This window comes from Orbicella franksi, chromosome 13, assembly GCF_964199315.1.
Source record: "Orbicella franksi chromosome 13, jaOrbFran1.1, whole genome shotgun sequence".
In the NCBI taxonomy this organism is placed as follows: Eukaryota; Metazoa; Cnidaria; class Anthozoa; order Scleractinia; family Merulinidae; genus Orbicella; species Orbicella franksi.
The window spans coordinates 4739618-4766829 of NC_138157.1; the positions used below are offsets into that span (position 1 = coordinate 4739618).

Here is a 27212-nt window from a genome sequence, read left to right on the forward strand (position 1 = left end):
GAAAAGATGGTGCCCTGTGAACTCGCTCATCGTTGTCAGCTTCTTGTATAACCTGGGACGAGACAATTCCTTTTCTTTTTTTTCTTTTGGCAGTAAACTGTAAACTGCGAGGAAAGATTTCTCAGTTACTTGTCAATGTGATTTTCAATTTCTGGCAGCTTGTCCTCTGTACTTCCGGGTTATATTGACGAACAAAAAATCGAAATAAACAAGTGTGGAAATCTCTCAAGGTTTATTTATACCAATATTAACAGGTTACCAACCACGAAATCAGTGTTTATGAGCCGAAGTCGGTTTAACTGAAAGAAAACATTCTAACTGACATACTGTGACCTTTAACTGATATCAGCAAGTCATCTGTGTATTATTAAATGCTTCAATATTTGACATTTATACGGTAACGTCAGCAAAGGAAAGTTTCAGTTTCCATGCATGGCTTTTGAAAGCAGTGCAAAGCCATGGCAGAGATAATCAATACCAAAATATTGTAAAGGAAGTTAATTAATGTTTGGACATATGTTGACTTTTAATGGTAAAAATCTGGCAGATTGATGTAAACACAGATAACTGACGGAGGAGGCTTGTGCTGAATCAACACTGAACTGTGATTCAAGAGAATACACTGCTATATATCGGCGGCTTTTTAGAGCTCTTTGCAGCTGTGAACAGGTATCGTCGAATATTATACCTAGTTTGTTTTTCTTCTTCGCTATAGTCCGGGGCTGAAGCCTGAAAAGATTTAATTTCCTTACTGACCATGTCATAGCTGGCCGAGTTCCACTGAAAGCTCAGTCATCGCTGATTTGACTTCGCATTATGGAAATTACGATTTGAAGTCGCCGTAGTGATGCTTTTCTTTGTGAGCTCCTGATTTCGACATCTAAATTCTCCATAGTGGTCCCCAAAATTCTTTGAAGTACTCAGGAGTAACATAAACTGGGGGAATTGTTTGTTAAGTGATATAAAACTTCACCTCGGCCCGCTCTGTTCAGATCAGTTTCGAAAATAAATTAAATGCTGAAAATAAGTTAGGAGTCGTTTTAGCTGTCACTACATAGTACTTGTAGGCTGCCGTCTACATAAAATATTTCTAGTGTGCCTGCTATCGGCTTTAATTATTTAATAACTGTCAAATAACTTTCATGTTTTATTTGCCTCAGTTAACTAAATTATGATCTATCTATACTCTATACACCATTCACATATTGTAAGACCAGGGCTCGTTCACAAGGGAATTCCAAGCTTAATTTTAGCATCTCTAGACAGTAGTCGGTCGCAATCAAGAAGTCGTCATGATAACGATGTAAAGGATATTCACAGGTTTAACTGTAGCTGAGCAGCGAGGCGTCATTCAACGAACTGAAACAGCGGAAATGAGGAGATCGGCTCAGTTAGAGGAAGCAGCCTTGTTTTTTTTTTTTTTCTAGGAAATCCGATTTTGTAACAAAAACTGCTATTTTATGCTGATCGACCTTGGTCACACGACACTCGTAAATGGGTACATCCAAATTTATACTCAAAGTTACTGCGTTTGAGAAAACATAAATCTCGGAAGGGGATATACACAGGGTAAAGCGGTATGGAATGCTTTTCATAAACTGCAGGAGAGACAAAGAAGAGGTACATCGACGTTTTTTCATGTGATCAGAAGAGAAGGGTTCCCTACAAGAAACAGGAAGAAAGCGAGATCTTTTCTCAGTATCGATCAGTAAGTAAGCGAATGCATATGACCGAACGTAACAGTACAATGTTATTTCTTTCTTGCCGTTTGACTTTCTCTTTCGTATGCGCATGCATGCGTGTTAAGTGTTCCATCACGAACAATGATTTAGAAGCGGGAATGAAATGGAACTGGAAGAAAGGCCATCGCATATTTGTACTTGCAATTTAGCGTTGACATATTATCTCATTACAATCCCCGCTGTTCATATATAATTTCATTTACGTAGTTAACTCGTCAGAATAGAATAAAATATACTAAAATAGAATAGAAGAGAAGAGAATTGAATAGAAGAGAAACGCACTGAACAGCATAGCATTGGGCAATCATTCCACCTACTGAAGAAGGGCTAAGTCCGAAACGTTTAGACTAGCAGAGAAAATTTGACACTTTTGGAGCCTTTTGAGCATTATTTCTAATTGAACAGAATAGGCGGATAAAATCAAAGACAAAGGAGAAAAAGGGCAACGGATGATTTAGGAGAGAAAAGAAAGTGGTGATGGATAAGAGAGGGAACAAAAAAGTTTCATCATGCACAACGACAACACCTAAAACTACACGCATTCATGGACAACACAAGCACTTACACTAAAACAAGACGCTTTCCAAAGGGTGTGTCAGTCCCCATACTAATCGCTCATAGTATTATAAAATTTACTTCATCTCGCCTTAATTATGATGTCTTTTTTTCAGGAAGATGCTTTCCGGATTTCATATATAACATTGGATTTTGACGGTTGGTTTTCAACACAACTGGAGTAATTTGAAAGAGAGAGGATGGGAAATGCGCAGGCTCAGGTGCTGTATCCGGGTGGCGACTGTGCAAATGGTGAGCAACATCCGACGCCCAAGTAACCGTAATCGTACAAAAAGGTAGTCATCGAAAAATTGTCTGGTATATCCACATTAAAATAAGCAAAGAACAATCCACTTTTATAATTCGATCCCGAAGTAGCATAAGAATGGAAGCCAATTCTGCCCGATACAGTTCTTAGGATCCGGGGTTGGGGACTGATTATGATTGGAGAGGAAGTCATTTCCTTGTCTCGGCTATCGTTCACTCCATGACAGTAGATCAAGAAAGAACACGGGAAGAGTTTTCAAATCGCCACGCTAAGGCGATTTGTGTTATTCGCTTTTCAATGTTCCCTTTCAAATCGACCAATGATAAAACTAGCTTGCTAGTTAGCCTCCCACGCGGACGTTCTTAGGGCTCGTCACGCGTTACTTCCCCACGAACGCGTGACGAACCCTAAGAGCGTCTGCCTGGGAGTCTAACGCGAGCGGCGTGACGTGACCGCTCGCCCCAACTCGCGCTCTGTTTACTTGAGCGCCAAATACGCAGGCTACGATATATCCAACAACAACAACAACAACAACAACAACAACAACAACAACAACAACAACAACAATTTATTCACGTATTTCCATATTTTTCGATATCTCTTAAAATGAATCTAAATAGGAAAATAGGAATAATCGGACTACAAAAAAATATCAAAGCCTCCGCGATACAAATTATAACACCTGCAGCACTCCATCCACGAAGCAAAAGGTCTTTTTTCCTCAGAGGGTGGGTACGGCAACACGAAGGCTGCATTTCAGTTCATACAGGTGAATAGAAACGCTGTGCAAAGCAAAGAAAGAATGAATAAAGCAAATGCAGGCAGGAATAACAACTTATGTCCAGTGGGGTCTGTTACATTCCAGTCTCTTCGCGGCTCTGAGCATAGTTAGCGGTCCCCTCTACTAACTATGCTCTGAGAGAGTCAGACTATGATCTGTAGATTGACGGCTGCTGTTTTAGTTGTCACGCTGTGTTTCGTGGATTCTTTTTTTTTCCGGGTCTTATTATGTTATAGCCGGTCATGAGATAGGGTGACATCCCACCCCAATTTCCGGGCAAACCCGGAGTCACAGGTTGGATATTTGCAGAAATTTACCACCATAAAATACGGTTGCGTAATTATCTTCTTCATCAATATAGGGGTACACGGGCGGTTCTTCTAGTATTTTTGTAAGGCGATTTGATTGCTTAATATCTCTCTTCTGGCCGAACCTGTTAGATAACCCTTCAGAATATACCTATTTCTTTATCTGAAAATTGCAAAATACTGTAAGGAGATGACGTCACAAACAAAACGTCCCCGTCAAAAACTGAATTTCAGAGGTTTCCTGAATTAATGCTATCAGTAAAGCGTTATAAACTGCCCAGATGTATCCAGATACAACCATACCAGGAAATTTTATTGTTTTCGTTACTTCATACTTGTAGCGCGGTTTTCATGGCGTGATTGACATGGAACGAGGTTGGTGAACGAGCTTGGTAACCGCGTGTTCTAAGAGAAACTATAAGTATCTTCAGGAAGATCAACAGATCAGAGGTTGCAATATTGAGTATGTTTTGCCTCGGTTTCATTTAAATTTAACAACAGTTTCATTGGTAATTTGTGGTCGAAAAAAACACTTGAACATGTCTCATAAATGGCAAGATGAAACGACGCGACATAACGCGCAGGAAAGTTCTGATTATGCGGAAATCACGAATGTGCAGCCATCTTTCTCAGGTTTGAGTGTGAGCGGAGCTGTTCCACAACATGCCATAGCCAGTCCTCGTACATCCAAGAGGCGAAATTTTCTGGCTTCTCTGAGCAAGGGAACACAGAGAAAAGGAACGATAATAACCCGGCCGATGAACCAGGAATCCATGCCGGAGGAACCTTTCGAAGTAAGTTCAATTAACATAGCTAAATTTAAACTTGGGGGTGGAAGCTCAAAATGCAATAAAAAATTGCCTGGCTGTTTATTCAATAAATAAGAAAACTGTAAATCTAAACTGACTTTCTGTAAATTTTCTTGGTGAATATTGATTTTACATCTGTAGCGTAAGCTCTAGTCTTTCACACGAACGTGAGTGCAGTAAGACGAAACGCGAAACCTGGTGTAGGTTACGTGCGTGTGATGAGGTAAGCCAAGGCTATCTCACCTGAATACCATTTGAAGCCAAATTCATGACTTGCTGGTAAAACAAAATGGCTTTATATATAGTAGTTCAGTTTGATTTGGTAAAAATTCCCAGTATTGCAATCTTTCTCAAACTTCTTCGTAACATAGGTTAATTGCTACTATTAAATTTAACTTGAACAGTGCTAAAAAAGTGAACCGGATACAGTGCCATTCTATTTTACATTCAACTCCTCTCCTTTTGACGAGGTTTTCGGAAAGGGCTATGAAAACCATTTCTGAGATTGTTGATCCATCAGCATGGTTTGATCTTTTAAATTTTTCTGAGGGAGCTTGGGTTTTTCTTGAAGGTAAAGAAAAAATCAGCTGGTTATTTCCGAAGGGAACAACCTGCCGGCAGTACTGTCTCACTGATCAGTTCTCGGGGGTAACTTTTGACCTCTCTTTGTCAATAGCTATGGGGAAGGGTGGATGTAAAATGGAATTGCTCACAATATTTTTTTAACACCACTGTCTTATTCTAGGTTGACAAAATCTGCTTGTAGAACCCTTTCTCCAAATATTTACATGATTTCAAATTTGTTTTGGTTTATGATTTACAAATAATAAATCAGATTATATGACAATCTCAAATTTTTCCTGTTAACATGTAACTCAAAATCTGCGACCCAGATGTCTTCTTACATTTTGGCCATGAAATGATTTAAAACTTTTCTCATGTGATGTGTGAAATCTGGGATGAAAAAAAAAATTCTATAATGATTATTTTATGGCTATGTGCCATTTTTGTCTCTTTCTGTTACTGCATGATAGGGCACATGTAGTTAGGACAGTTCTAGAACTGCTTGTGACTAGTTTTGGTTAGTGGTTATGCTGGAAAGATACTCACAGTGAGTCTTGAAAGTATGTAGGAAAACTTCCAAGTGATGAATATGCATTTTAGTAGTGAATGAAGAGTGGCCCCTTTTTTTGTTCCAACAAGGAAGGTTTAGTATTTCGATCACTGCGTATTTCATTCTTGCTTAATTCTTATACAGACTTGGCTTCTTTCAGTTTCCCGGGACTGGGTTAGAAAGGAGCGTGCAGCTCAAAGGAATATTTCAGCCAATGAATTACATCATAACCGTGTTATCCTAATTTTTCAACAGGAAAAATTGAAATTGGTTGAAAAAATCAGATGGTAGGAAAAATTGAGGGTAAGCTTCTCCTTGGCTAACTTTTTCGTCCAAGGGAGCAAAACATTGCTTTCCAAAAAGAAACAACTCAGGATTATACTGTATTATTAGATATTAATTAAATGATAATTATTTATGTAGGAGGTCAAGGAAGGTGATGCAGAAAGAATAAGGATCATGAAAATGGTGAAGGTATGTTATTGGTGTCACCCACAGTAAAATTATTATTATTTTGTACATACATGTACAACCAAGCACAATGATGGCACACTGGGATAAAATTGGCTCTAGGTCTTAACCGTATGGATCAAGTGCAGTTTCGTCCATACAGGAAAGATTGAGTTTTGATCACCCATTACAGTGATTCCTGACCAAGCTTGATTAATAAAAGATTTCTTACTTTATGATTGTAGAAAGAACTTTTAGTAATACTTATAAAATCTTAAAATTTTGATTAGACATTGAATCATTTTGATTAGCTAAATTCAGTTAGTGTCTCTCTCAGCTGTCTTACTCTGATGAATATTTATTAACAATGCAGCAATAAATTAGATTACAAGCTTGAGATTTATAAGACACATTATACGTAGAAAATTGTTTTCTTCCAATCTTTTTCATTTACATCTAATTGTCAGTGTCAATCGACTAGTTGTTCAAAAGTTTATCTTACTAGTAAATCCTCTTTACAGACACACTGAAAATGCAGAGAGGTGGGCCCATTTTGTTAACAGCGGTGCACTAGCTACTAGGCCCAAGTCTCTATCTCCTTAACAATATCATTGGACTAGGAGTCCGAGTTTTCTATAAGTGAATAACCAACAAAGTGTAGCTGAGTTGACTATTGCTCATCTCATATTGAAACTAAATTTATATGTATTTCATTATTTCATCAAATGACTACTCCTATCAATAGGAAGGAAAATTATCTGTTGAAGAAGCTATGGAGCAAGCAAAAAATCTAGGGATAATGACTGCTGCTGGTGAACCAGCCAATGATGAAAATGGTGAAGAAAAAATCTTCAACTTTGGAGTTTACAAGTATGGCAGAGATAGAACAAGTCTTTCTAGAAGAATTTTACAGGTTTGTCAAGTTTGTGATGTCTTCTCTGACCAGTGGAATCCTGCCTCCTCAAAATCTTAAAATCAAAATCTAGCTAGATTCCACCAACCTTGCAAAAGGTCAATTTTTTAAACTCTACATGTACATCATCAACGTACTTCAAATGTTTTTTTTTTTAAGTTTTGGTGAAGGGGTGAGAGCATACCTTTTGTGAAAAAATGTTGTCAAAAATAACTTACCCCCTCTGAAAATGAATTGAAAATCTGCTGAATGATGTACAGTGCTGATGGTTGACTCTTAAAAGGATCCCTCAATTAATAGATTCTTTATGTAATCATACCTTTTTAGTATGCTTTGGCAGCATATCAGGCAGTTTTGGTCCAGCCATGGTTCTTGTTTTGACAAGATGTACACACAGTCAAACCAAAATACCCATGTTATGATAAAATAACAATAATAATAACAATAATAACAATAATAATAATAATAATAATAATAATGATAATAATGTTAAAAGCCGACGTTTCGGCATCATCGTGAAACCATTCTCAAGGCAAAGTGAACAAATAATGCGATATCGATGATTTGATTTCTATAGTCTCTACAAATTAACATAATAACAAAGGATCACAAATTCTTCAAGTAAATACCTTTGCGCGAATCGAATCTGTTTGCATGTTTAGAGATGGTTTAAGTTTTCTTATAAAAAGCATCTCCTTAATTAGGCAATCAAATTTGTTAGTACATTTGGCAAGCACGTGAAATTGTTCTGAAAGACAAGGTGGTACGTTCGAATTATGTTCGCTAAAGTAATGTTTACAAATTGACAACGATTTTTGTTTGTGTCCATCAACGCGTTCGTTGAGGTGACCGCGATTGTAACCAACATATCCTGCATCACACAGGTTACATTGAAATTTATAAACTACACATTGTTGGTTAACAGTGGCTGGCTTGACTTCTCAAACTTTAAGGTCGCCAATTTGTAAACATCACTTTAGCAAACATAATTCGAACGTACCACCTTGTCTTTCAGAACAATTTCACGTGCTTGCCAAATGTACTAACAAATTTGATTGCCTAATTAAGGAGATGCTTTTTATAAGAAAACTTAAACCATCCCTAAATGTGCAAACAGATTCGATTCGCGCAAAGGTATTTACTTGAAGAATTTGTGATCCTTTGTTATTATGTTAATTTGTAGAGACTATAGAAATCAAATCATCGATATCGCATTATCTGTTCACTTTGCCTTGAGAATGGTGTCACGATGACGCCGAAACGTCAACTTTTAACATTAATATTCGCTTGTTTATGCTTTAAGAAATCGTTATTAATAATGATAATGATAATAATAATAGTAATAGCAAATTTTGGGTATAATAATAATAATAATAATGATAATGATAATAATAATAAGGGTTGTTAGAAATGATAACCCTTAGCTATTAATTTACTCTTGAAGTGTAAGAATTCATGCGTTTAGGATATATTGTCGGTCTTGAAGTATGTTTCTCCTTGTCTCTTTTAGTTTGACTTTCAAGAAAAAGTACTGTGTATTATCCAGAAGGGAAACAGAAACAAGAAGTTTGCATTCACTGACGTCAGAGGTTTTGATAGTGAGGTATGTCCTGAGTCTTTTCTCCCGACAATGAATCCTTTTCATTCAATATATTTAAATATGATCTCCTAAGGGCTCGGGAGAAATGAGTGGTAATCAACTTTAACAAGTATTTTTAAAGTCTTGCTGTTTTCTGTCTTGCTATGCACCCATTTGGAGATGGAAAGTCAGATGATGTCAGCTGTAAGAACAACAAAGTACTAAAACCTAGATTGTAAATGTGAATTAACCTAGATTAAGTGGTCACAGATGGTGTGGCTTATTTTAAACGAAGTTTGTTCTGTTACTACCCATTTACATGTTTGGTCTTCTTCAGGAGCCCATTAATTATTGTTCATACAGTTTGTCCTTCCTTTTGGTTGTTTTCATTTGGCCAAAAAAAGCCAATTTGTTCTATTTCTGAGCTCTTACATTCTTAAAAGACTTATCAGTGAATTTGTATTTCAGGATGGTGTGAGGTTTTACATCTATTTTGATAGTGATTATGAGCTGGATGCTGACAGTGTTGAAGAGAAGAATAAGGTGGGAATTAATTTGGTATTCGATTGGAAAGCTCTTACCTTGCAGCCCTGCAGTAATATTGTAACTACCAGATCTGGTACACTGGATGGCCTACATGTAATATCAATTTGTGAACTAACTATTAACAGGTTTAAGTGCATGGACTGAGGTGTGGTGGGTCAGGATGGGAGATTGAATTGGTGGTGTGAAAGGATGATCAATTGCTTCGCTGACTTCCTGTATAAATATTTAGATTAAGCTGAAAATCAATTTTAGCTGGGGGCAGATCTTGTAGGGGAGGGGGTGGATTGGGTGGCTAGTCACCCCCTCCTTTCTGGAGAAGTAACAAATTGTAATTGAAAAAATTTTCTGGTCAATTCTTGCAGTGAGAGCCTCAGAAAGTCAGTAAGCACCATTTTTGGTGTAGTGATAGTATGTTTTTGGAAATGACATTAATAAACAATGAAAGTGAAGAATGATCATCGCAGTAAATTTTCCAATTTAAGCAATTGGAAAGAAGAAGCCTGAAAAAAATCAGGGCTTCAACGGGGTTCGAACCTGTGACCTATGCGAATACCGGTGCGATACTCTACCAACTGAGCTATGAAGCGACACATTGGGAGGGAGGTCAATTAATTGAGTTCATATCTTCCCCTGAGGAGTGAAATGATGTGAAGTATATATGAAATAATTCATATATACTCTGAATCCCATTGAAGCCCTGATTTTTTTCAGGCTTCTTCTTTCCAATTGCTTAAATTGGACAAATTACTGTGATGATCATTCTTCACTTTCATCTACAATGACAGTTCAAATATGAATTATTTCATATATACTTCACATCATTTCACTCCTCAGGGGAAGATATGAACTCAATTAATTGACCTCGCTCCCAATGTGCGGCTTCATAGCTCAGTTGGTAGAGCATCGCACCGGTATTCATGGAGGTCTCAGGTTCAAATCCTGTTGAAGCCCTGATTTTTTTCAGGCTTCTTCTTTCCAATTGCTTTCATGTAAATTGGAAAATTTACTGTGATGATCTTTCTTCACTTTCATCTACAACCGCAGTTCAAATATTAATTATTTCATATATATTTCACATCATTAATAAACAATGTTGTTTGGTTTTTTAAACAGATTTGCCATTTGCTAGATTCCATTGTGCAGCAGAACAGGGGTGATCAACCCGATGGTAAACATTTTATTTATTTTGAAAGCATTGCCAGTGATGAGCATGAGATTGGGTGCTGCTTAGTTAGCTGGGGATATCTGACAGGTGCTCGGAGATGATCATGGCAATTCAGTCAGAGCCCTACCCCAACCATGCACCCATTCCACTGAGAGGCTTAGTGGAAAACTTATCATAATTACATTCACTCATAATAATCCCAGAAGCTGGGCCTGTTGGGTGCAAACTCGGCAAAAAAGGCAAGAAGAAAATGTTGCAAAAGGCAAGCAGCAAGCTAGCAATGGCAGGAAAAGCCGCACTCCCTCACTCTGGGATATCTACCAGATGTCACCACACTACTGAACTATAACATTGTTGGACATATTTTTATGTCACTTAGTGGGAGAATATTTCTTGAAACAGTTTTAATGTATATTTTCTTATTTAATTTGAAGTGCAGTTTTCTCAGTTGCACATGTATAAGTCTAAATATGGGCACTTACAATGAAATTGTCCTTTTGCTGTGATTTCACGTGAACAGGGAATTTTGAAACATCATCTCTTGATGGAGCAAAAATTATCAAAGAAGGTCCAATTGAGAAGAAAGGTCACAGTGCTGCCTTCATGATGTGGCCGAGGTAAGAAAAACCTGGTGCATTATGCACGCAGAACATGTTTGGTCTGGGACATAGTCTAATTAAACTTCCTTTTGATCCACAAAATAAGATTTAATTGATGTCTAACTTAAACTGGTTTAAAATTGTTCATGCAAAGTCTATAATACAACATTTTTAAAAATGAGAGCATTGAGACAAATAGCTGATGCAGACTGGAAATCTTTTGTTTCCTGTAAATGACAGATGATTAAGTATTTCTCAAAGGATTTACATGTAGCAAATGCAAACCAACTACAGAGCAACATGTCTACGTTTCCAGTTATATACTTGACAATGTTGTCTTTGATTACTTATCTTACTAGGCTTAGCCTCCATATGGTTACTGGTGCTTTGCCTTTTTTCCACTCCTAAGGTCACAATTGTGTATGTCCTGTCTATGATCAGATTAGATTGCTGATAAAATTCATATTGTTTCCTTCCTCAGGCGATGGCTGAGAATCCAGCAAGGAGAATTGTCATATTTCAAGATGGGAGAAGAAAACGAGGTTATTAAATTAAATCAGTTTTTGTACTGAGTCTACCAGTACGTTGATTTGTTTCCTTAATGAATTGGAACTAGTTTTTAACCAGCCTGAGTTCACGAGGGCTGGTGTTAAGTCAAAGACAAAAACAAGTTTAAATTTATTATCTGAGTGGTATTTTTACAGTGTGTTTTTCTTGTTAACCAAACATCTCATACCTGTGTTTAAAATGAGTGTCATCTCAATTTTTTATCTGTTGTGGCTACAGCCAGCTTTGAACATTGTTAAACTGGGCCCAGGATTAGCTGAAGTGAAGAGTGTGGATCACAATACTTTTATTATCATCACAAGCAAGAAGGAATACAGGTATGGTGAAAAATGAAACTCTTTCGATCCAACAAAAATGTAAAAGAACCTATAGCTGACTCAACATGGTCAACTGAGAGGCCAGTGAAATAATATCAGGAATCGATGATTTGTCCACTGTTTGTTTTGTTGCTAAAACTATGTGTTAATTGTTTGGCAGTAAACAGAACTAAGGTTGTTAGGTGCACCCTGAAATAAAATAGGGATGACAGCAACACACTCTGCAAAGTGACAACAGTAAGGAAGTGGCAGCAATGCACTCTGCAAAGTGGCTGCAGTAAGTGGGTAGCAGTAATGCATCCTTCAAGTAAAGGATGAGCTAACATGCACTAAGCAGTTCAGTGAAACGTAGTGATTACATGCCACACCTGGCTAGTGACTAATGCTATCTTAATGATGAGGTCAGGGTCCTACTCAGCTTGCTCCATGTACATGCACTGCTATATAGCAGGTGTTTAATGGTCAAGTTTGGGGTTTATTTTCTAGTAAATTTCCATGGATATAAGGTTCTCCTTAGCAACACCTCCATTTATCAATGGTGATCTAAATTTCCTGGCCATCAAAGTTGCTTCAAGTGTCATCAAAGTACAGTGTAGCTTATTACTGTTGAGTTGTCATGGAGCCTTAGTGACGCTTCACTTGGTGGATTTCTTTTCAGTTTCCGTGTCATAAATCTGAACAGTGCTGGAGATAATGCAGTAGAAAGAGAACGAGATGCATGGATTGAGGTTCCTTTTAATGCAGTTTATTTTGCTTTAAACAGTGTAGCTCAGGGACATATCTATAGATATCCACCTGAAGGAAGGTCATTAACCAGCTGGTAAAACTGGCTAATGCATATTAATGTGGGCATTTGAAATTGTTCCTTTAAATAGGTTTCCTCACTAATAGATAATAATTAAATGCCATTTGTGCTAAGTAATATAGCTCTTAAGTGGGTATGGTTTACCTTAGATAGGCCCAGTAAAAAAGACCCTTAGGTTTGGATAGCTCCCCTGTAGATGATCCCATATTTAGACAACCTCTCTCTGTAGATATTCCTGGAATTGAAAAGTTCTTGGTAAATCTTTCCCTTGTTTCAATATTTCTAAATCAAGTCCCTCAGAAGATCATCCCTTGTAGTCTCCCATAGGCAGTTCCCCTAAACAAAACTCTGTTAGATACCACCTGTAGATTGTCCTCCCCATAGATAAACCCCCACTGATATTACACCCCATAGATTATCCCCCACAATTATGGTGTAATCTATGAGTGTAACAATAGTTGTTACACTCATAGATTATCCCCCATGATTGTTACGCCACATAAATATTCTTCCATACTTGTTACACCCCATAGATTTTCCCCCATAGATATTCCCTCATAATTGTCACACCCCATAGATATTCCCCCATAATTGTTACTCACCATAGATAGTCCCCCATAATTTATTGTTACATCCATAGATAGCCCCCCAAAATAGGGAATTCTGCAAACTTGGAACGAACGTGTTATGTTAAACATCACACTCTCTTTTGGTTTTAACCCTTAAAACTTTTTCCAGGCTATAGCTGCAGCTTCCCAAGTTAATTTTCGTCATTCAAGAGCATCATCAATTATTCCTGATGAAACAGGTACTACTTATTTTAGACTGAAATTATTCTTTGTGTTATTTAAATTTAAAGTGATGTAATGAAATGACTCTTCAGTTTGAATGGCTATCATGAATAATCTTAATTTGATTATGTTGCAGCCATCAAATCCACAGTGGCAGAGCAAGAAAAATTTCTTAAGGAAGTTGTTAGAACTCTTCAAAGGGTACGTTGTATATATGTAATGAGTATTGATGGATCACAAATTTCTCTGATTTTCCAATACAATAAGAATGTGAGAACACTTAGTAAAAGTGGTTGCATATTTTTGTTTTCTGTTTAGGAGTTGGAGCAACTTGCGTCTGTTCTGTCAGTGGTTAATGCACCTATTCAAGTTACTGTTCAGGTGAATTAGAATTGTATTGATTTTAGAGAGTGGAGTGATTGACAAGTTAATGTCAAGTTTTATTATTTCATCACATGTGAAAGCAAGTCAATGATTCACATCTTAAGATAGCTTTTGGCTATAGTATGAGAAGAAGAAGTTCATCATCAGATACTAAGTTTGTAATAATGTTCATTTTAACTAGAGGTCACCCGGTACATACAGGCTGTAAGAAAACCAGAACGTCCTGGTCCTGGTTTAATGGTGCACATGCATTCAAGTGCCATGATGATTTCTGAGCATGTGTGGAGAGAGTAACCACTGTCACAGATGAATACTGGCTTACCTTCCAATTTCTACCAGAGGTCATGATTCCTGGTGCTAACAGAAAGGATTATGGCCTCTGGGAATGAGAATGACATAGTCCTTGTCTACTTAACCTGTACCCTAAAAAACAAATTTGATTTGTTCTTCTGTTCATTTTAGGTCAAAAAGGTTAAGGATGTGGTGCGAAATCTGGATTCACAAGTCAAAACTGGAGTGCTCTCTTGGACAATGTGAGTACCTTTTTGAAACAACAACAACAACAAAAGCAACAACAACATCAACAACTTTATTTGTACTCAACATAGAAATCAGAGTTGGATGAACAAAAATAAGTTTAAGTAAAAAGAGTACATGGCTGCCCAAAATAACCCTAATGGGCTAATAAGACTGGGCAGCCATCCTTAGTGAAAATTGTTATTGATAGTGTATTTCAAAGGAAATGTGATTGTGCTATTTGTGTATGACTAGGTTCAAACTATATATTAAAGTATTGAAATTTATTGATAGTATTTATTTCTTAATATTTTATTGCCAATCTAAGGGTCTGATAAGTCTTATAACAGAGCGTTAGGATTCATGAGAAGTGATCAGTTTCTATTTTCTCTGTTCTGTGTGATAACAGCTTTAAGGTTACAGGTTATTGGAATCAAAATTGTAATAATTATTGTAGAAAATTTATGAACTTAAGCTAAATTCTCCCAATGATGGTTAAAGAAATTATCTGTAAAACTGTAATGAGACCTTTGATGTTGATCTCTTTAATTAGGGGAAACCACTGAATAAACAAGTTCTTTTATTCCAGATCACCTGATGACAACAAGGTTAATGTATTTATTATTTATTTATTTGATTAGGAGGCAAGTGCTTCAGTCCAGAAAGGACTCTCTAAAAGAAGGGAATACCAGCGTACCTCAATCCAGAAAAGAGTCACTCAAAGACAGTAGTGCACCTTCACCTCCGTCAACCAAAACATCACCACCAAGGAGAAAAGATAGTGATAGGCTTCCCAGTCTGCCTCCTCAAAGGGACGATGGTTATGAGGCAGTGCAAATCCCACAGTGGTCATCTAAGCCTAAACCTGTACAAACAACACCCAATGAACAGTCTTCCCCTGAGTATATGCCACCCCCACGCCCTCATAAACCCTCTGAGTTATCAAGCACAGCAGATAGCACACCCCAACAAACTGTGCCTCCAGTGAGGCCTACGGGTAGAAGTGGTTCTGCGGTAAATGCTTATGAAACAGTGGAAATAATTCCTCGAAAACCTCAAGCACAGCAGTCTTCTGAAGGATTGGATGGAGCTGTTGGTGAGCCTTGGTCGCCGCACAAGCCACCAAGACCACCAAAACCTGGCAGTTTTATCAGTTCAGAGGCTGATGATAGCTCAAGTATTTATCAAGCGCCACCAGCGCCAGTTAGTATAACAGCCTTTAGCGACGATGTGTATGATAATATTCACATCAAGAACACGCCTTTGTCATTGACAGACGGTCAAGGCGAATCTGGATCACTCTCAAGTCTTGGTACATTTACTGGGGGTACTAGTGATTCTGGTATCATCAAAAACGACATTAAAACCTCTCAGGAGGTCAAAGTGGAAACATCAAGTACGGCTGATACTGAAGCTACAGATGGTAAGCTTAGCGATGTAAATGAAATTGATTCCGGTGGGATGGGATGCAAAGATATTCAGACGGCAATGGAAGAGAGGCGGCAGATACTGAAGGAGAAACAAACAAAAGAAGGTGTGGTGTTACTTTCTGTTCAGAAGCTGAACGAGAAAAGTTCTGATCTGATAGCGACCCATGGTATGTGTGTCTGCTGTTTAGAGACATGCGCAACTCGTCATCCACATCGTCTGTTCATCTCCATGCGATTGGACCTTTGGAGCTGTCCAGGGACCTTGTCAATCAAAGGCGTTAGTGCTAGCACTTATATGGTTTCCAGAAGTCACATGAGCTGGTTAACAAAATAATGTAACCTTGTGCTCAAAAATGTAAAGTGCATGCTTACCACTCTTAATTACATTTGTAATATTGTCTACCAATCCTTCTGAAGGTTTAGAAAAAAAAAACCTCCAGGTTTTTTTCATATGAGGCTTTCACTGATTTTGTCCAATTCTTTAAACTTCTGGCAACCATTTACAAGTGTTAGTTGAGCAACTGTACTTTTGATTGACAGTGTCCTGAGTGTCATAATGATCAGTGTCACCTTAAAAGAAATGATCAGTCTCATCATCACCACCACTATAATCAGTCTTTTTCACTCCACCATTTTCCTAAAGCTGCTGTATTCTTCTTTCACTTGGTTAAGTCATTTTACTCATTCCATACTGTCTGCTTTCTTTTGTGATTCTACTAATACCGGGTCTCTGTAATATATTTTAATATCTTATCAGTATCGACTGTCCGTTGTTCATCATCTGTTAACCTTTCCCTTGATTCGTACGTGTAACACTACAGCTTGAGTGTCCAGACAGAGCATCATACTCAAAACAAAAAAAAAAGAAAAGATTTTTGTAAAACCGAAATACAGCAAACTATATTGAGAACAACAGCAGCACTGCTGTTAATATTTGTACAATCCAGGATGAACCTAATTATTTTGACAATTGGAAGACTTCAATTTTTGTTTTCAAGAAGTCTATAAGCCTTCAAGGTCTCTCGGTATTTTCCCATCTAATAAGTTAATCAAGATTCTTTTTGAAAAAGTTATATTTATAATGTTACTTTGTCTTGCTTGTTTCAAAAGCTGCTGAGGAAGTTGAAGATATCGTGCTTTTAGAAGAGACAAAACCTACATCAGGAAGCAATCCACCGCCTCCCCCACCCCTCCCTCCCAGTGGAGTGCCCCCACCTCCTCCCCTGATGGCACCAAGCGTTGGCAGTGCTCTTGGAAGACCCTGCGCTGTTCAGTCCAAGGTCAAACTGCGGCCTTTCTTTTGGAACAAAGTACCAGCACAATTGGTAATTCAGGGTTTGGAAATGTTTTCTTTAAATTCTAGATTTGTAGTTAATTGTAGAGAGAGACGTTTTGATGCAGTTGATTATTTTATTACAAGTTTTTCTCAGTTTTTAATAGAACAACCTCGCAAGGAAACATGAATGAATGAACGATGAATGAACGCTGTCATGAGGGCAAGCCATTTTTTGGTGCATTACAAAATTATCTTCAAATATACTTGAAGAAAATATGAAAGATTTCCAAGATAGGTTTTGTAAGGTAGGTTAACTCTAAAAAGATAAAAAAAGACAAGGGTGATTAGGATTGGAGGAGACTGAGAAGAATTTCGAAAAATATACGCTTAATTTTAAGCTGGATGTACTATCAACGACATAACTCATCGATGAAGATTAAATCAACAGATCAGATCGAAACCATATTAACTAACTACTACAAAATCTATTTTCTGTGATAAACCAAGATTAAATCTAAATTGACGATTACTTAAAATATTTTCAATCAGGTTTCCAATTCAGTATGGATGAATATTGCTGATCGCACAAAGAGCATAAACTTGGAATTACTGGAGGAGATGTTTCAGATAGAAGAAAAGGAAAAAGTCTTGAATCCAGGTAAATTAAGGTCCCGTCCATACTAGGCTGGAGACGTTTGTAAACGCAGCTTTATTTCTACGGTTAGGCCTACCGACCGCACTAATCCGTCACGAAAACGGAGCTTTTCGAAAACGCTCTTCAAACCGGAGGAATTTGGAAATGCGGGCGTTGCGTTCTAGCGTGGACCAGTGTGGACGGAAAACATTTTGAAAACGGAACTTTTTGAAAACGATGACATCACGATGATCACGTGATTTCCCTGCCTGAGGTTTTCTCAAACACCGGTGATTGTTGCGTTTTCAAATTTCTTTGGCGTAGTGTGGACATAAAACATTTGATGTGTTTCAGAGTGGAAACGCCGTTTTCAAATTTCACCGGCGTAGGGTGAACGGGGCCTAAATGTACAAGAAGGTGGATAAGTGAGCAAAAAATTTTTAAAACATTTCTAATGCCGCATTTAATTCTAACTTTGAAATGAAAAGAAAATTCAAATTTCTATTAGTCAACCCGTTATTTCTGTCGCTGGAAATAACGCTGCATCAGTTTTACTTGTAATATCTATATTGATCTTAAAACAAAGCGTCTTGATGCGTAAATCTAACACTAATTGTAATTATTTTTGTTCAAACAGCACCAACAAAGCCAGCTGCAAAGACACTCTTGGATCCCAAACGAGCGCAAAATCTGGGTAAGCTCGCATGCTCAAGGCGGACTTAGCCAAACCTTAGTCTCGTTTGTGCTCGTTTTGTGTTTGCATACGTAAGGGAGCAGACGAGCTCATTGGGATGTTATCATTACCTACAGGTATTTTCCTGAGCGGATTCAAACTCAGTACAAAAGAAATTGATGAGAAATTAAGTGTCTTTAGAGAAGAAGATGGTGCCCTACCCATGGATCAGGTGATCGCTTTGAAAAGGTCAGTGTGCAAATGAAGGTCAAATGAGCCTGGTCTAGCCTAGTCTAATTTACTTGAGTCTAGGCTAGCCTAGTCTAATTTAGTCTAGGCTAGTCTGATCTGATCTAATCTAGTCTAGGCTAATGTAGACAATAGGATAGTCTACTTGAGTCTAGTCTAGTCCACTCTAGTCTGGTAGTTTATTGTTGTGGTCTTGTAGCGTAGTCCATTCTAGTCCAATAACTAGTCTAATTTAGTCTAGGCTAGTCTTGTCTAATCTAGTCTAGCCTAGTTAGGCTAATGCAGACAATAGTCTACTCTAGTCTAATCTAGTTTAGTCCACTCTAGTCTGGTATTCTAGTGTTGTGTTTGGTTTTGTAGCGTAGTACATTCTAGTCCAATTACTAGTCTAATTTTGTCTCTATTTAAGTGTTGTGTAGTTTAGTTTTGTCTTGTCTTGGCTAGTCTAGCTTTGTTTTTTAAAATGTCTTGAGATTCAAGAGGCTACTTCTTTTTATAAACAGGTTTCTGCCATCAACTGAAGAAGCTGAGATGTACAAGAACTACAAGGAGGATCCCAGCACTTTAGTACCAGAGGATCAGTTTATGATGAAGGTAATAACACATCAGTAACACGCGAGCTACAGTGTTGCAGAACAGTAGAAGAGTACCAAAAAAATAGTCTCTGACGCTTTACAGCCATTCTATTTGTCTCGATTATTTTAGAGAGTCCGGACTGATTAGACTTTGAAAAACGAGAGTTTGAGTTATTGAGGGTAAATTTATAAAGAAAATATCCTGAAGAGGGAAAAAAAGCCTGTTCGAGTTAGCGAAAATTTCCAGCTATCGAAGTTAAAATTACTGGATACCGTGTAAGGATATCCAGAGGAAATAAATTTTGGTTCGAGTTAGCGCGAGGTTCGAGTTACTAGGTCAACTGTATTTCTAAGAACAAAGGTTTCTTCCAGCGATATCGATGGAAACTAAGATGGCAAAATTATTTAAGAAATTCTCCATGGTAAATCGTTTGAATGAAATATGGTGTCATGAAGTTTCCATGATCTGACGGTCGCTGATAAACGGTGACCATTGCCGTAACAAAAGGTTATCGAGACTGCAGTTAGTCTTTAGTGATTGCACCTTTGATTTTGTTCTCTGTTTGTTCTTATTTTTGTTCTCTTTGAATTAGCTTTGCGAGATTAATGACCTGGAGAAACGCTTGGATTTACTTCTGGTTATTATGGAATTCCCAACACAGTTTGAAGATCTTGCTCCAGTAAGTTAAAACTGCAGTTGATTACTAAACGGCGGGGGGATTCGGACGGGGGCGGGAAATTTCTCAAACTCCTCGCTGCAAGCTTCTCACCGGCTTATAAAACAGGGTAGAATCTTGGCGTTACTTACAACTTACAAGCCTTTCATTCAGGTTTTGAACCCACTTTGCTTTTATTTGTGTAGTTAGGTGTCCCCAATTAGTATACACTGTATGCTAGCGACTTTGACACGTTAATAAAGTTCTTATCTTATCTTATCTTATCTTATCTTTCATCCAATATACCTCAGAGTTTTTCGATGCTGTTTTCTCGCAGAAGTTAAAGCAAACTTCTAAAACCATTGCATACGCTACTGAACTATCTGCGATGTGGCAACTGAAGGGTCGGAGTACGATGTTTCCAATTTAATTCTTCTTTTTTGTTTTTTTTTTTGTTTTCAGAATGTGAATAATTTATTGCAAGCCTGCAAAGAACTGTACAACAGCAAGAATTTCTTGCTTGTGCTGGAGTACGTGTTGTCAGTTGGAAACATCCTCAACGCTGGTAGCAACAGAGGCGGGGCCTATGGCTTTAAACTTCAATCGTTACCAAAGGTAACAACTGATGTGCACTGAAACTCCACGAAAATCAGAAAATGGCTTACACTCCGCGAAGTTGCTATAACACCACCCCCCCCCCCCCGGCAGAATTTAAGCCTCCTGAAAATGAGACCCAAGATCTCGGACCTAAAATGCTTCCGATTGTACTCCCCTCCCCCCAATATTAGCATGGCTAAAATTTGGGCTTATTTTGGGCCAGATTGAACTCTTATTAGAAGGATAGAACGTATTGACTTGCGATTATAAGCTTTCTACTTGGAGAGCTTGTTCATACCAGGTCTGTCGCGCGTTGGAGAATGCAGGGATGTTCGTTTACGAGAATTTCAAACGTTAACTGTTCACGTTTGTTAAAAGCAAAATTTCTCCAGGTATAATCGTGCCATAATCGCCTTTGGAACAAATAGAAGCCTAGGGAATTATTATCGTGGAAATTTTACGATGTGATCGACCTGTTAAGACGTCTTGCACACTTAAGGTGTGTTCCTTTGGGGTGATCTGGATCAGGATCAGTGACCCAAGATCTGTCTGGATCATAGTGCATCCAAGGAACCGATGAATCCACTCTGGTCACGGATTCATCGGTTCCTTTGATGGACTATGATCCCAGTGATCTCGGATCACCGAACCTGATCCAGATCACCCTTAAACGTACAAATCAACTCTCTCTTCACCCCGGCCTTTCCGATTAATTATTCTTATATTTTGTTATTATATATTTCCAGTTGGCAGATATCCGTGGGAACAACAAGAAATACACACTTCTGAAGTTCCTTATACTTCAACTGCAGCAGTCAAACCCTGAAACACTGAATTTTACTGACGAACTCAAAAGCGTACCCAAAGCTGCAGCATGTAAGTAGTAAACAGACTGACCTCAAATTTCTCCTTACAATATCCTTACATTGCCTAGTAGACTGGTGATGAGAACTTAATTATTCATCAGATATCAAAAAATACCATCTCATGTCAATCACATTTTAAGATTTGAAACCCTCACATTTTGACCGCTGAAAGACATCGCCAAAAGGAAATTTGAATTCAATGCAATATGCTTGAAAAAACTCAACGCAGATTTGTCGCCTCGTGCAGCATTTTTTTTTTTTCAGAACAGCACCACCAACATTGTTTAGTGCGTAGGATGCGGGTGTTTATTTATAAATTTGTGTTTATTTTATCCCTCTACAGGTTCATCCAAGGCTCTATTCGCTGAAGTAGAAGGTTTGTAAAATCACTTTCTTTTGTGCGGCGTTGTCTTGTGTTCTAGAGCGCTTTTGAACACCTTTGAACTTTAAAGTTGTGTCTGCTTTGGATTGTATTTAAATTCTTGACTTTCTAATTTAGATTTCAGAACATTAATCGCAAGAGAATTCTTTGTCCTCAAAACCAAACCAGTCGTGATTTGAATTACGTGACTTTTCCCGCGCTTGCAAGCGTTTACATTCATTTTTCCACTTTTTGCCACAAGATGGATCGATGCAGTTTAACGCCAGTGCATATGTGCAGAAATCTTGACTTTTTATTCATTTTGGAGTGCCGGATTCACGTTTGAGGCGTGTGTTCGCCCTGATCACAAATCTCAAAATTTAAATTAAACAGAATTAAAACTAATCTCTCGCTATGTTGAACGCTGTTATGTTACTGTCGAGTCATATGCCATGTTCTTTATACGGAATGCATCCTCATTTTCTCGCAGTGATGAAGAAGGACCTCCTGAAAATAAAGAAACATTCCAGTGATTTATTCTTGAAGAGGAACCAGACAAATCCCAAGGATGTGAAACTGCACAACGATGTGGAAGTATCCTTGTCATATAATATGTATTTGATAGCGCCATCCACCAAGGAAGATGTGTTTTAATGGGTTTGATTATAATACTGTCTGGGTAATTTGGTTTTAGGGGAGCAATGTGGGCTGAGTTTGTTGTTGGTTCTCGCATTGCTCCAAGGGTTTTTCTCCGGGTTCTGCGGTTTTCCACCCTCCACGAAAACCAACACTTCTAGATTCGAATTCGATCTGAAACAGTGGACGAAGAGCCTCTCCGAGGGATGTGCCACTGCAAATTCTTATTTATTTATTTTTTGGTGTCCAACATTACGGTTATGTATAAGAAGAAAATGTCTTTCCAGAGGAAACAACGTAAAGATACCAGCTAGGCTTGGACTAGACTTCTCAATCCTTTATGCTATCGTTTCCGTCTAGTGTTCTCGTATTTATTCTCCCATCCCTTTGAATTTGTTTGTCAATTTTTTTGCTATGTTGTCCTTCAACAATTTGCCAACAATGCAGGCGTTTGTCAGTGAATACGAAGAGAAACTAAATGAGCTGTGTGATAAGTGTAAACAGATGAAGCAGATCTACAACAAGGTCTTGGTAAGTAAACTGGTAAAAGTAACGTGAGCGATACGCACGCCTGCGCGTACAGTGCGAGAGTGCGAGAGTGCGAGAGTGCGAGGGAACAGGTCGTGTGAGTTAAAAAAAAGAAAGGGGTGAATGAGACATTATCAAATAGGCCTAGGGAATAAAATTTGATCAGATGCCGCTCATAAACTCTGGCTTTTACGGTATGAAGCAACTAAAGTAATTTTTTTCCAGGTGGGAGGCTAATCTGTTACAGATTATCTTCCAGCATTTTGAAGACGTCGCAATTTTTGGAGAGACCTTTCTTTCTAAATAAGTGCCTGAGCTATCCCACTGTACCACAAGAATCGACTACTCTGTTTTAAACTTCCTTTATTGTGGTGACTTTATGAAACAGAGTTGTTACTTTAACCGAATTTAATGAATTTTGCTCCTGTGCTCAACAGGCTTCTTTCGGTGAATCACAGAGCAGTGATTCAGAGGAACTCTTCGGTGCAATAAGCACTTTCATGGCTCAGTTCAAAAAGGCCTTGAAAGAACATCAGCACGGAAGTAGACACAATAAGAGCGTCAAGCTAGAGGGGCTCAGGTGAGCATTAAACTATAGGGACTCAGATGAGCATTTAACTATAGGGGCTCAGGTGAGCTATAAAGTAATGTTCACACAGAGCTAAAACTGAAAAAATGTTTAAGTTTAAGTGTTAGTTGTCGAAATATGGACCTAAATACACTTGTAGGTACCTGAAAGTGCAGTCGTTTCGAAGTTACTGCCTTCCCCTCAGTGGCAAAATGCAACGAAATAACGAACGCTCGTTATAGATTTCAGAACAAAACATGTGAAGTTATGCGCGCGATGACTGAGGGTTTTAATGAATGAAATATGAGTGCTGGAGTCCTTTCAGAGAGACTCAATACTTCATTTAGTGGGCAAAAGTCAGTAAGTCGCCCTTATAAGTCAGCATCATTTCTGCAACCTGGCAATTTTTAGTTCTAATGATTAAGCCGGTCAAATGGCTAGCTGTGAATAGGAACAGTTTTTAATATTTTATTGTTATTGTTTTTCAGAGAGGCCATCGCGCAGAGGCAAAAGTCCACAGATGTAAGTCCTGCGTATTTAACTTTCAGTTTCATGGAGAAAATTTGACCACAATGTTATTCAGTGAACTCTTTTTTCCTTGTATTGTTTAGCTGTGTATAAACAACTGGAGGCGTCAGGCCTGTGAGACCTTACAAGTGCTGCCACCCAAATTGTATCAAACTCAACAAGGACGCTGTTTCCTTCTAATGCTGTTTTCTGTTTCAGGACACGATCTCAGTAGCTTCCATGAGTTCTTTATCTTCCACATCCACTACCTTTGATCAAGACAATGTTGATGCAGGCAAAACCAATCGGAATGAGCAGGTAAGAACCAGACGCCAAGATTTTAGGCGCATTTGATCATATTCACATGTTAATTTGCGCCTTAGAAATATTAAATATTATTATTATTATTATTATTTTATTCATATACAGAACTTCTCACGAAGTCGTAATCTTTGAAACGTTCCGACGGATTCTGGGTTGGCGCTGCCCTTTGTATCGCGCCAGTACCCACAGTGGCCTGGGCTCATTCCCTTGAAGATCGGACATTTTTTGGGGTCATAAACGTGGATGTTCTCGTGCAAAAACTGAAGCCAACACATTCATTGCAAATTGAAGTTCAAATCCCGCTCTCTTTCCGAATGTTTCTTGAGTTCGACAATGCCGAGCACGCTTCGTGGTAAAGTTACCATCATGACTGCTAACAGATTGTGAATACTCCTATAGTCTCTAACTTGGTCATGCTTTGTTCTGTTATGCATGAGGGTTGCCTGTGTTATTTTGCAGCCGTCAGTCGCGAATAAAGATGTTATCCTGGAAAGAAAGCCGTCGAATAAAGATCAAAACAGCCTGTCTAGTGGACCGCCCCCTGTTATTCACAAGCAGGTAGGTTTTCAAGTGAATATCAGGGATGATATATTTGAACTGCGGAGAAAAATTTTAAGGTCAGTAGACACAAGGGGATATGTTGCGGGTACGTGAAGCCCGGAAAGCGGCATGTTACACGAGGAAAACTGTCGCTGCAACATATCCTCGGTCATCGCAGTTATGCCCACAAGCCTAGAAAAAGAATGAAATAAATCAAGCTCGAGAACGGGATTCGAACCCATGACCTCTACGATACCGGTGCGGTTCTCTATTAACTGAGCTGGTCACGTTGTGAATTCCTAATATACCCTACAATCTCTCGAGAATTCACTTGCACTCTTCCAAACTGTGATTTAAAGTTAGTTATGTTTTGTTATTCAATATTAATGTGTTAGACAAGGAGCTGTGTCCATTCATAGGCTTAGTAGGTCTAAACTTCTCACAAAAACGTAGAGGATCTCAAACAATTGTCTAAAGAAATGCTACTATGAAAAAACACGAAAACATTAATTGTGCCAAAATTGTAGAAAACGTTCATGCAAAATGCGCACACAGGATAACTATTGTCATTTGGGCTCATTCAAATCAGGGTCGCATCAAGATTTGTTTCCACTGCCATGCACTATACGTTCTAATTTTAAAGTCAAAGCCGTGTGAAAGCAGTTGCGCTGGCTAAGAACGCGATTTGAATTTCTTCGGTTCTCAGTAGGCCCACTTCAGAAGTGTGGGTTTTTAGACGTTGTATGAATACAGGACGCCACTTTTGAGGGTTAAGAGATATATTTGTCACCTTAGTCTGCTGTTGATCTTCTTTCTTCTGAAAACCAGTCTGTTAGTTCCTAAGGAGAAATTGGCTGTTGATCACCCTAAAGACGAAAGCGCTAATTATTTTGCCCTTTCAGTTGAGCACCAAATCACCACCGAAGCCGCCAGCGAGGGCGGGCCCCAAACCAACAAAGCAAGGCTTTCTAGAAAAGCTCAGCGGAGGAAAACATCAAACACGAAAGTGGGACAACAGATACTTCGAGCTCACAGACACGGGTTATCTGTACTACTACAAGAAACCTGACGGAGGAAAACCAATCAATTCCATCTATTTGAGAGGCTGCCCCGTAAAAATCGACCCCAGCGACCCGTGTGTGGTTCTAGTAAAAACCGACGAGAGGGACTGGAGCTTAAAGGCGGTGAACGCCGAGGAGGCCTGGGCGTGGAAAGACGTGCTGTCGTTTTACACTGACAAGCAGAACTGAAGGCTCATGAAAGGAGGAGAGGGCGATTTTGCACGAGGTTCCAACGAGGGTGCGATGTAGTCGAGTAAACTCGCCATAGTTTACTCGAATTCATCTAAGATTTATTTTGAAATGAAAACGAAACTGACTGGAACTCGAAGCTTATGATATCCTTGATTTGTTGAACTCTGCTTCAAACACCCAGGCTTGAAAACGATTCTCAAATTATGGAGTTGAAAAAAAATGTTTAATTCGTAATCCTAACGTTCAACACTATGAAGGTGAACTTAAAGTAAATTAGTTGAATGTAGCCTGCGTAGCAAGCGTTTCCGTGGGGTTTGGAAGCAAAGAAAGACCGAGGAACGGGATTTTCGGTGTTTTGTCTGCGCGGAATATGGGGCGAGAACCAAAAAAAAGAAAGAGGGGAGTGGGAGAGCCGATGACAGCATGAAATCTCAATGTGCGCACTCAGGCATGAAAGGCCAAGTGGGCGGTTTTCAAAATCCAGGGGTTTGTCTGCAAGCGTTTCCTTCCTTCCTTCCCCTCCCCCTCCCCCCTCTTTTACTCATTCCATTTTTCGCGCTGTAATTCTTTGCTCCCGAAACGCTTGCTACGCAGGCTAAGTTGAATGCTTTTAAGTCGATATCCCAGGAACGCAGAACGGATAACTGTCTTCGTTCGCAGGTCATTGAGTTGACAAAGTATTCGGGTTATGGGCACAACGAGGACAAATATTAAATGTTAACTCCGATGCTATGAATTTCTTTTAGAAAGAAACTGATGCCAGCAATAAAATAATAATGTGGTGGCGTGTTATTGCATGCGAGCAATTCAATGAGAATAAACGTTATTTCAATTTTTATATATTAAAGTATAGCCCAGGAAAATGATATAATGCAGCCTTAATTATTTCGAAAGGTCTTGCGTATTGTGTGAATAATTTAATCAAAGTAATTATTATACATATTTTATGTGACGTAAAGTTACCTTTGAAGCGTTACGAATCGACTAGACGCTTGAAGATATAAAGTAGGAAAGGAAATATTACACTCATCTATCTCTCCCAGTAGGAAGGAAAATCACTGAATTAATTTAATTGATTATTTAATTGACCTTTAATCTATCAGGTTAGCCAAGGTTTGTACCAACCCTTCTATTTTCTATAGATCTCTTCCAGTAATTATTGTCGTAGGGATTTCTAGATCTTTTTGTATCGAAAGAATAAAAAAGTTTTCAGGATGTATAAGATCTCTGTACGATTTTAAATTAAGTGACTGTATTTTTCTATCCGTACGCAGCTCAAAGTTTGACACAAACTTTTTGAACTGGCCGTTTGTAATACTGTTCCAGGAAG

The 27212-nt window shown here is 38.5% G+C and overlaps 1 protein-coding gene across 3 annotated transcripts; it reads left to right on the forward strand.

Annotated features, from left to right (window-relative positions):
- Positions 1 to 444: 444 nt before the first annotated feature.
- On the forward strand, positions 445 to 27066 carry LOC145466603 (uncharacterized). 3 transcript variants are annotated; one of them, XM_081450310.1, is made up of 33 exons: positions 445 to 669; positions 2414 to 2549; positions 4288 to 4448; positions 6001 to 6051; positions 6773 to 6940; positions 8451 to 8543; positions 8988 to 9062; positions 10179 to 10233; positions 10751 to 10847; positions 11311 to 11371; positions 11616 to 11713; positions 12372 to 12441; positions 13257 to 13326; positions 13446 to 13510; positions 13628 to 13690; positions 14156 to 14226; positions 14851 to 15806; positions 16750 to 16964; positions 17465 to 17573; positions 18187 to 18243; positions 18360 to 18471; positions 18975 to 19065; positions 19640 to 19726; positions 20165 to 20317; positions 21046 to 21175; positions 21509 to 21541; positions 22017 to 22120; positions 22610 to 22693; positions 23128 to 23270; positions 23747 to 23780; positions 23985 to 24083; positions 24549 to 24647; positions 25532 to 27066. In XM_081450310.1, exons 2-33 carry the CDS (start codon positions 2498 to 2500, stop codon positions 25877 to 25879), a joined length of 4104 nt encoding a protein of 1367 aa, XP_081306436.1. In that variant the 5' UTR covers positions 445 to 669; positions 2414 to 2497; the 3' UTR covers positions 25880 to 27066. The 3 variants fall into 3 exon arrangements, with proteins under 3 accessions (XP_081306436.1, XP_081306435.1, XP_081306437.1); XM_081450309.1 differs by lacking the exons at positions 445 to 669; positions 2414 to 2549 and having other exon boundaries at positions 3658 to 4448; XM_081450311.1 differs by lacking the exons at positions 445 to 669; positions 2414 to 2549 and having other exon boundaries at positions 3658 to 4448; positions 14851 to 15743.
- The last annotated feature ends 146 nt before the right edge of the window (positions 27067 to 27212 follow it).

Bases quoted from the DNA above. Each gene is read 5' to 3' on its own strand.
- LOC145466603 (XM_081450309.1), top strand. From the start codon at position 4,194: ATGTCTCATAAATGGCAAGATGAAACGACGCGACATAACGCGCAGGAA. The intron at 10,234-10,750 runs GTAAACATTTTA...TCACGTGAACAG, and splicing joins CAGGGGTGATCAACCCGATG to GGAATTTTGAAACATCATCT. The intron at 22,121-22,609 runs GTATCCTTGTCA...CCAACAATGCAG, and splicing joins AACTGCACAACGATGTGGAA to GCGTTTGTCAGTGAATACGA.